We start from the raw sequence: 10,567 nt of genomic DNA, 5'->3' as shown, positions 1-10,567 counted from the left end.
GCTGAGGTTGGGAGTGGAGCGCGACAGTGACACGGGGTAATACTTCTGCAACGCTCCAAAATACTCCGCGCATCCGCTCAAAAATACCACTCGCTTCCCTCTGCCCCCTGCCCCCGTGTCACATACCGAGAGTTCAGGTCGCGGTCCCCTTAGAGACACGGAGGTAGGCGGTGAACAGGGCGGAGCCTCGGGGGGGCAGGGACGGGGGCGGGGGGCGGATGGAAAACGGAGCTGCAGGACGCCTGGGCCCTCACCCGGGTGCCTAGAGATGTCTCCGCCACCTCTGCTGCTGCTGCTGCTGCTGCTGCTGCTGCTGTTGACCGTGCAGACCGCCGGGGCCACGCTGATCCGGTACTGGGGACCCCCACCCCGCTAGTCTGGGACCCACTCTCCCCTTCTTGCCCTTCCAGTCCGGGGCTCCCAGCTCATTGACTGTCCACCCTGGCGCCCCAGGACCCATGGCTGCTTCGCTTTGGGGACTCCAAACTGGGTCCTCAGCCCTGAGGTCACCCTGCTAACTTCTAGACCGCAGCCCTTTTAGTCGAAGATCCTCCAGCCCCCAAACCTTTGATTGGGGACCACTCCCCCTCCTCTCCCTATATGATTGGGAGGACCCAGGGGGCCCCCGCCTGAGCTCTGATGATCTGGTACTGGGGTCTCCAGACATGGGACATTCCTCTGCCCACCAACAGATCTTGGAGACCCAAGTCTGTGACATATAAACTGCAACTCCCCCAGATGCGCATCTTCCAAACTGTTTAGGTCTCAGTCAGCCCAGCTTTGGGGACGCACCCCAGGGCCGCTCCCCTCACCTGGCCGGTGCCTCCCCCAACCTCTGCCTTCCTGTCCTCTCCGGATGGGCTGGAACTCTAGATGGGGGAAGGGGGCACAGTCTTCCAGGAAATGTCGTCCCCACTTCACATTCCTGAGCCTCTCAAAGACGAGTGGTGGAGGGGAGGAGGCAGAGCTGAGAGTGGGAGTCAGGGCTCAAAGAAGTGGCCACAAGCAGGTCCAAAAAACATAAAATAGAACTGCACATGAGATTTGCTGACCTGAATGCGTTACCTAAAATACCGTGGCGGTTATTTCCCAGGTCTGCAACAAGCCCCTCAGAACTAAGCAACGCAGGACCCTGGGAACTCCTTCGAAGTGCAAATTTGCCCTGGCTGGTGTGGCTCAGTAGATTGAGCACCAGCCTGCAAACCAAAGGATCGCTGGTTCAATTCCCAGTCAGGGCACATGCCTGGGTTGCAGGCCAGGTCCCCTGTAGGGAATGCAAGAGTGGCAACCGCACAATGATGTTTCTCTCCCTCTCTTTCTCTGTCCCTTCCCCTTCCTAACAATAAAGAAATAAAACCTTTTAAAAAATAAATAAATGCAAATTCTAAGGCCTCAGATCTACTCCATCAGAAACCAAGTACTGGGAACAAACACTCAGCTCAAGGGTCAAGTCCAGCCTGCCAACTATTTTTCTTTTCGAGAGTTTATTTATGGTTAGAGCAAGAGGAAGAGAGGAAGAGAAACATCAATGATGTGTGAGAGAAACATGGATCGGCTTCCTCTCCCACACCCCCAAATGGAAACCTGGCCTGCAACCCAGGCATGCGCCCTGACCGGGAGTCAAACCAGCAAACTTTCACTACATAGGCTGGCACTCAATCTACTGAGCCACACTGTTGTGTTTTTTTTTATTTATTATAATTTCTTTAAATGTATTGATTTTCAGAGAGAGAGGAAATGAAAGAGAAACATCGATTTGTTATTCTACCTATTTATGCATTCACTGGTAGATTCTGGTATGTGCCCTGACCAGGGATTGAACCCACAACCTTGGTGTATTGGGAGGACACTCTAACGCACTGAGCTACCTGGCCAGGGCCAGCCTGGCACCTGTTTTTGCAATTCATGGACATGTTTTCTAGGGCTGCTTTCATGCTCTGCTGACAGGATTGAGGGGCAGCAACAGAGGCAGCTGGCCTGGGAAGCCTTTAGAAATCAGCCTGCCATCCCCCAACCCCTGCTCTGAGTGATTCCACTTTACGCCCCCGTTTCAGAACCACTGACGTAGAGCTTTCTCCTTTTTAGCGTTTGCTTGGCTTCCATTTTATACATGCTCCCTAGCAGGGCAGAGCTGTACTCAGTGGTGGTTTCCAGTTCTCGAAGTTAGACACATCCTCATAAACACCTTTGCGCACTTGTCCCATGAGCTCCTACAGATGAAATTTCTAGGACTGAAATTGACTTGGATTTAAAGGTGTGTCAAGTTTAAGGCCCATGATATGTTACCAAGCCACATCCACAAAGTCTGTATCCATCTGCACCCCTTAGTCAACAGTGAGTATTTGTAGTTCTTTGCCGATCTGCACAGTGAGAAGGGGTTTCTCACTCTTGTCCTTTGTTTTTGTCTTTGTTTTTTTGATGACTACTGGGGTTGGACAGCTTTCTGTGTGTTACAAGCTGTTTATACTTTTTTCGCAAATCACCTGCTTATGGCCTTTGCCCGTTTCCCTACTGAATGTCAAGAACTGTGAAGTTAGCTTGATACAGCTTCATGGCTGCTTGTAGAAGACAGGAGACTCCCAAGTGAGAGACAAAAGACAGTTTGTTATTCCCGGCAGCAACAGTAGCCAGAACATCAGCATTTGTGTCTGTTTTGTGGGTTTTTTTAAAAATATATTATTTATTTATTTTTAGACAGAGGGGAAGGGAGGGAAAAAGAGAGGGAATCATCAATGTGTGGTCACCTCTCATACGCCCCCTACTGGGGACCTGGCCCACAACCCAGGCCTGTGCCCTGACTGGGAATCAAACCAGTGACGTCATTGGTTCGCAGGCCGGCCCTCAACCCACTGAGACACACCAGCCAGGGCTGTGTCAGTTTTCTGAGCCCCAGTTCCCACAGGGTGAAGCAGACAGAGCCAAGCGATAGCTGCACATGCAGTGAGATGCATTACAGGAGAGGAACCCTAAATTTAGGGAACTTGAATTATTTTTATTTTTTTAATTTTATTGATCCATTTCTAGACCTTTCAGTTCTTAGGCCAGGGTGCAACTCACTGAGCAACACCAGTTAGGGCAGAACTTGAATACTTTTATAATGGATCATAAACCTACCTCCTCTTTGGTCCAGGGCTGTGGGGTCAGAGGGAGGACTAACTCTCCTCCAAGGCTGTTCACTTAAAAAAAAACCTAGCCCTCACTGGTGTGTCCAGGTGAATTGAATACCAGCCTGCAAACTGAAGGGTCACTGGTTCGTTTCCCAGTCACAGCACATGCCTGGGCTGTGGGCCAGGTCCCCAGTGCGGGGCGCACAAGAGGCAACCACACATTGTTGTTTCTCCCTCTTTCTCTCTCCCTTCCCCTCTATCTAAAAATACATACATACGTACATACGTACATATATACAAAAACCTAGAGAAGCCAGTCTGCACAAAGACTTGCCTCTACGAAAATGAGATAAACTGCCTCCCAACACTGGATTGTCTTATTGCTTTGTAGCAGCTCTTTACATATAAGATATTAACTCTTTGACATATAGCTCATTATTATTTCCCCTAGATTTTTTTTTTTGTCCTTTACCTTTATTTACAGTGTTCTGTGTTGGGGGGAAGGAACATAGAGGTTTACAATCTGAGTTACACTCATCAATATTCCCAACATTTCTGACCTCGGTATCGCGCTTAGGAAAGCCGTCCTCTTCCCAGGGTTAGTTCAACATCTTCCGTCCTTCCAGTGCTCTGACAATTTTACATTTCCCATCAGTCTCTGATATATCTGGACTGTATTTTAGTGTATGAAATTAGGACTTGATGATTCTATTTCATCCCCCATGATGGGGAAAATAGTCTCCTACTTCACGAACTAAAGCTTTTTGCAAAGGCTACCTTTATGTGAGGGTCTTTGGAAAACTGCAAGTACCCGTTCCCTGGGCTATTTGGAAGGTCTCTTCCTGAAAGCTTTCGGGGAAAGTCTGTCTCAGTTGGTTTGCTCCTGTAGAGTCTTGGGGAAATTTGTCACCATGGTCTGGTAGGTGTTTGTGGGGCTTCCTGGAAGGCCGTCATTTTAGGGCTTCTCGTAACGACTGGTCCTGCATGTAGGGCCACGAGGATGTTTGCTTTGTCATGATGTTCTCTTTGGGAAAGACTGTGATAGAGGGTCCAGAGGAAGGTGGCCCCCAGCTGTCAGTATTCTCCTCTCCACAGGATCCCGCTTCGCCGAGAGGTCTACACGGGAAGCAGGACCCTGAACCCACTGAGGGGATGGGGGAACCCAAAAGAGCCGCTCAGGTTGGGGACCCCATCCCCTGGGGGCAATTCCACCTTTGTGCCTCTCTCCAACTTCATGAATGTGAGTGACAGCCCCACAAAGCCCCCGTCCTCTGGCCCTTAAATTAAGCTCTTCATTCACTCTCTCCTTTTTTTGATATCAGGCCCAGTATTATGGGACAATTGGGCTGGGGACACCCCCCTCAAAACTTCTCTGTCGTCTTTGACACTGGCTCCTCCAATCTCTGGGTCCCGTCCAAGAGATGCCTCTTCTTCAGTCCGCCCTGCTGTGAGCTTTCATGGGGACAGTAAGGCCGTGAGGGGCTGAAGGGGGAGGGTGGCTAGACCTTAGCTTCCCAAGCGACTCTGAGGTGCCCAAGGGAGACTCTGCTCCCCCAGTGACAGCTCCCTGACCTTCTGACCTAGGGTTCCACCATCGCTTCGACTCCAAAGCCTCCAGCACCTTCAAGCCCAATGGGACGAGGTTTGCCATTCAATATGGAACTGGGCGGCTCAGCGGCATCCTGAGCGAGGACAAGCTGACTGTGGGTGACCTCTGACCCCAGGAAGGCTAACCCCTGAGAGAACCCAATGTCTCAAATGATCTGGCTTAGGAAGGGGCTTGAGGAGGCTGAGCGCCCTGGGCCAATGGGCAGAGCTTCCCATGCGTGGAGGCGGGTTTCCTGGGGAAGGGGGCTGGCATCCCTAGTGGAGAGGGGACGCTTCCTAGGCAGTGGGAGCTGTTTCCAGATGTCTCCAGTCCTGGGATTCAGGCCTTGGTTGGGGACCTCTCAATGACATGTAGGAAATGTCCTTCCAGAAGTAACTGACCCCGTTTGAATCTTCCCATAGATTGGAGGAATCAAGGGCGCATCAGTGATTTTCGGGGAGGCTTTGTGGGAGCCCAGCCTGGTCTTCACGTTTGCCCACTTTGATGGGATACTGGGCCTCGGCTTCCCCATTCTGGCGGTGGATGGAGTTCGGCCCCCACTGGATGCTCTGGTGGACCAAGGTCTACTGGATAAGCCTGTCTTCTCCTTCTACCTCAACAGGTAGTGGGGGATGGTCTACCTTCCCGTGAGTCCTAGCCCCAAGGAGGAAGCTCTGCCAGCCTTCAGGAAGTCCCACCCTCCATTCAGGAAGTCATCAAGCGCCTCTCTGTTTAGGAAATCACCCACCCAACTCAGGAAGTTGACCTACCCAATATAAGAAACACCTGAACCCTATTATAAGTCCCTCTCACTAAACAACACCTTCGGGTATACTAAAGAAGCTCACCACCATCAGTTTAAAAATTCTGTTTCCAACTCAGATCAGGGAATTCCATGCTGTACCCCATCAAATGCTCATCAAGAATCCCTCTTTGCTATAAAGAAAGCCCAAATTCCACTTGAAAAAACACCAGAAGTCGGGAGTTGCCCATTTTAATCCAAGATCCACTCACCTTTTAGGAAGCTCAGCTTTAGGTTCGGCAAGTCCCACCGCCACCCCTCCTGAGGCCCATGCCCCACAGGCAGGAAGTCGTGCCCATTCAGTTCTTCTGGCGTCCAGCCTACTCAGGAAGCCCCACCCACCTCATAGTAGATCCCCCCTATTCCCACCACTCTCAGCCAAGCCACGAAGCCTGTGGCCTCTGAACTGCAAGACATGCACTTCAAAAAGTCTCCCCATCCACTGGGAGGCCGCCCCACTCCTACACAATCACACCTTCCAGAGCCAAGTCAGAAACCCCAGTGCTCCACCTAAACTTCTCCCCAGAAGGAACATCTGAGATCTTGCTCTCTGGCCTACTCATCAGTTTTGGCTCAAGTGAACTCTTTAAAAATTTACCCACCAAAGTCCTACCTTCCACAGCCAAACGAGGAAGTCCCACTCCCACAAGCCCCCCAAACCATAAAACCCTAATCTCCACCAAGAAAAGCTGCATTTCTTTGCGCTTCTTGCCTCGCTTCCAGTCCCAACACCTAGGCCCTGCCTGCATCCCACTGCCCCATCGAGAAACCGACCCATGGGCAGGAAGCCTCTTCCTTGGCCACTCCCAGTGCTGAGAGGACAAACTCTGGTGACACTGACAGCATTCTATCTCTGCAGGGACCCTGCCGTGGTTGATGGAGGAGAGCTCGTCCTGGGTGGCTCGGACCCAGCACACTACATCCCGCCCCTCACCTACGTGCCAGTCACGGTCCCTGCCTATTGGCAGATCCACATGGAGCGGTGAGGGACCTGGCCTCCTAGGTCGGCAGGAGTGGGCCGGAGACTTATGTCCAGTGTCCTGGCCGGAAGGGCACTGGGGGCCTAAGCTCCTGGGTCTCAGGGAGGAGGGGCTGGGGACCTGGACTCCTAGGACACTGCTTCTAACGACTGCTCCCTTCTAAATCAGTGTGAAGGTGGGCACAGGACTGACTCTCTGTGCCCAGGGCTGTGCTGCCATTCTGGACACAGGCACATCTCTCATCACGGGACCCACCGAGGAGATCCAGGCCCTGCATAAAGCCGTCGGGGGATTTCCCCTGTTGGGGGGGGAGGTGAGGACCCAGTGTCCGGGGTGGGGGGTAGGCACGGGAGGCTGATGGGGGTTAAATGGCAGAACCTGGGCAGGATGCTAGGGTCCGAGGGTGGGAACTGGGTGGCCAGGAGGTATTCTAGGGCAGAAGGCACTGGATCTTGTGAGCGGCTCAGGGAAGTGGAAGCAAGCACACCCCCCCCCCCAAGTGTCTACACTGAGTGACTCAGTGGATGGGAGGAGATGATGACGCAGGGTCCTTCTGGGTCTGAATTTCTAACTCCATTGCTGTGCTCTTTGGCGCCTCTCAGAGAGTAAAGTAAACTCTGTTCCTGGGCTTCTAAGTCAAATGCCCAAGACGTATGTAAGTAGGCCTGTAATGAGCCACAGGAACCAGGCAGATCAGTGGTTATGGCCGTGGGTTGCCAGGTTGGAATCCAGCTCTGCCATTTACTGGCTGGCTATGTCGGACAAGGCACTTAACATTCCTTGGCCTCAGTTTCCTAATCTCTAAAACAGGGTTACTAATACTCGCCTCTTAGGTGGGTTGTGAGGGTTGCAGCCATTATCCATTTAAGGTGCTTCAACGATGCTTTCATGCCTGCGTGTTGTTGCCGTTACCACCTTCTCTGTCCAGAGTGTTGTACACTCTCTAACGCAACCCTGTTCTCACCACTCCTTGCCTTCCCAACAAGGTCATGACTATTGGTTTTCAGGAAGATAAACTTCCTGGGTTATTAATAGCGGCCTTCCATTGTATCGCTAGGACCTTGGGAGTGGTGGGGATTGAGGTAACCTGGAGAGCACACACCCCATCAGTCTTAAAAGGCAGCTTTCAGCTACTCAGCTCCAGGCAACTATAGCTTCTTGTGCAGACAGGCAGATCTTCTGGTGTGTTGGATGAAACTGAAAAGATTATTTGAAAGCCATTTGTCTGTAAATAATAACAGCACCTACTATGTGTCAGTCCTTTCCCCACGCTAACACATTTCTTTCTCACACAACATCCCTATGAAGTATTATCTACTTTTTCAGACAGGAAACTGAGGCAGAGAGAGGTTAAGTAACTCGTATAAGGCTGCACAGCAGCAGACGCGACAGGATACAACCTATACCACCATGGCACACAGCTGGTAATAAATTTTAAAAACACTTCAGATACAGTGTCCGACAAATTAAACTCCCCAAAACAAGCCACCAGTTTTTGATCTACAATTAGAGGAAATGGTCTGATCAAATGGGAGCCAAAGGGAAGTGGCGACAATTATACAGGGTGAAAGGCGAGATGTGAGGGCTAGAGAGGGCAGCAGGGCCAGACACACAAGGCTCTGACCACTAGCTACCGAGTGAGGTATGGCACTGGGGAGCCGCGCAAAGAACTGGAGCAGAGCGGGAGTCCCTCATGTCCACTCCTTTCTCTTCTCCCTCAGCGCATGATCCGGTGCTCAAAAATCTCAACGCTCCCTCCCATCTCCTTTAACCTTGGAGGGGTGTGGTTTAACCTCACGGCCCAGGACTATGTCATCCAGGTAAGCAGCTCTCATAAAGACGTCAGAGTGGCGTGGTAAGTGGGGCTGGGAGTGAGAACTCAGACTCACAAGGACCGAGCAGAGGCCACAGAAACAATTTTTGTGCCCGGGGTAGTGGGCTGGGCGAAGCTTTGGCTCCAGGGAAGAAGCGAACTTCGTGGGCGTGACACCCAGTTGCTCGGCTTGTCACCTTGCAGGTTACTCTGCGTGGTGTCCCCTTCTGCTTCTCTGGTTTCGGGGCTCTGGACATGCCTCCACCCGAAGGGCCCTTCTGGATCCTCGGCGATGTCTTCCTGCGCAACTATGTGGCGGTCTTCGACCGCGGGAACCTGAAAGAAGGTGCCCGAGTCGGGCTGGCGCGCGCTCGTCCTCCCGGTGTGTGACAGTGAGCTGGTGGATCCGCACAGGCGCAATTCTCTGTTTGAAGCCCTGGTTAGACGCATGCGCACCGGATAGCCGAGGCCCCATTACTCAGTAAAATTTAGCGATTTCCATTGATCCTACCTAGGTAGTTTCTTTTTCTTTTTATGTGGGTGATTTTTGGAAAGAAAAGCTTGCGTCTGGATCTCTGTAGTTAAAGGAAGGATGATGGTATCGCTCCTTCTGAGCTCAAATTTGTGTCCGTGTCCTATACTACAAATCCCCTGAAGCCCTACGCCTACACTGCCTCTTGTCAAAGGCACCCGGCCGGCGGAGCATCATGGACATTGTAGTGCACGGCGTGTTCGCGGCCGGCTGGTGGCGGGCACAGACCCAAGGTGGGACGCGACAGTTTGCGATGGCACTGACAGGTGGAGATATCAGTTGGCTTAAATCGTTAAGCGTTTTCCAATTCTCGTTCTGAGGGGAGGCAATATCATTCCCGCAGACCTCATCTCCTGTCCCTTCACTCTCTTCTTGGGTCTGGGACACCTGGGTCCGTCATTAAGGCGGGGCCTGAAGCCCCCGGGTTGGGGGGAGCTGTGCTGTCCCTCTTCCGGCGATGATGTCGCTCACCCCTCAGCCTTTTGCTGCCCAGAGATGGGCCACCCCTCCCCTCCATCGCCAGCCCCGGATTTTCCCCATCCTTGCCCGGCTTCACTAGGGGTGAGTACAGGGGAGGAATAGAAAGCGCAGGGAACCAAGCAGACTTCGGGACAGAGAGGAGTAGGAATCTCTGATGTCTTCTCTCTGTCCTCCTGGGTCCCGTCGGGGGCTTGAGGACTACCGGAGGATCCTGAATCAGGGACAGTGGGGAGCCCAGGGTCTGAGGGGTGACGACAACTACCTCTCTGGTCTGCAGAACAACTCTGCAGTGACGCAGCCTGGAGACCTGGCCAGGACGGGGGTCAGAAGGGAGAATGTGGGCATGTGGGCAGGAGGTAGAGCCTGAGAGAAATGGACAGAGAACCAGCGATCCAGAAACAGTAGCAGAGACTGAAGGACAGCAGGACAGAGTCCCCAAAAAGTGCGAGCAGAGACCCAGAGAGATGGAGACAGAGACTCAGAAGTGGGGAGGGGGTATGGATAGAGACCCATGGAAGGGACAGACAGAAAAAGGGCAGAAAGAGAAAAGGCAGTGGGGGGAGGGCGGAGAGACAGAGGAGGGAGAAAAGATACAGTGAGGGAGGTCAGACAACAAGAGGGAGGGGAACAGACCCAGACGAATGGGCAGAGATCCAGAGTAGGAGAACAAAACCTGGGGGCAGGGGGCGGCAGTGTCGGACAGAGCCATGAAGAGGAGGGACAGAGACCTAGTGAGAGGGGACAGAGGCCCAGAAAGGCATATCCCTGAGGAAAATGTACAAAGACCAATAGAAAGAGACTGGGGGTAGCAGTATCGAGACACAGTGGTAGTCGTGGCTACTGAGGCTTAGAAGGGAGGCAAAGACTCAATGAGGGAAGCAGGTTCAGAGAACAAGGGGACAGTGAACCAGAGAGAGAGTCTTAGGGAATGGGGCCAGAGTCTCAGATGGCTGAGGGCAGACAAATTCTCAGAGAAAGGGAATAAAAAGAGACACACAAACGGGAGCGGGAACGGGTGGGCAGGCAATAGGAACCACACGGCCTGCCAGGGACCGAGCAGCCTGGGAAAGCCCGCAGCCCCGCGCCGCCCCCTCCTACGGGAACAACCTCCTCCAGCCGCAGCCGGTGCTCCAGCTTGCGCGCCTGCACGAGGCCACCCAACCCAAACGGTAGCCTAGGAGGCGGGGTCGAGCCCTCTCGGAGGCATCGAGCCCTCTCCGAGGCACCGAGCCTAGTTCTGGCCCCGCCCCCCACTCGCCCCGCCC

General features: G+C 52.9%; 1 protein-coding gene across 1 annotated transcript; it reads left to right on the top strand.

The window, feature by feature from the left end:
• The first annotated feature begins 227 nt into the window (after positions 1-227).
• LOC129082959 (napsin-A-like) lies at positions 228-8,764 on the top strand. Its single transcript, XM_054588770.1, is given in 10 exon segments — positions 228-351; positions 4,203-4,347; positions 4,430-4,462; positions 4,464-4,554; positions 4,692-4,810; positions 5,118-5,317; positions 6,357-6,479; positions 6,646-6,790; positions 8,199-8,297; positions 8,495-8,764. Coding segments are annotated over 10 exon segments (1,224 nt in total). The 5' UTR covers positions 228-268; the 3' UTR covers positions 8,681-8,764.
• Positions 8,765-10,567: the final 1,803 nt, after the last annotated feature.

The sequence above is a fragment of the Pteronotus mesoamericanus genome, unplaced genomic scaffold, assembly GCF_021234165.1.
Source record: "Pteronotus mesoamericanus isolate MK-2021 breed Mesoamerican mustached bat unplaced genomic scaffold, CSHL_Meso_final scaffold_137, whole genome shotgun sequence".
NCBI lineage: Eukaryota > Metazoa > Chordata > Mammalia > Chiroptera > Mormoopidae > Pteronotus > Pteronotus mesoamericanus.
This window is presented reverse-complemented; position numbering and strand designations above follow the sequence as displayed.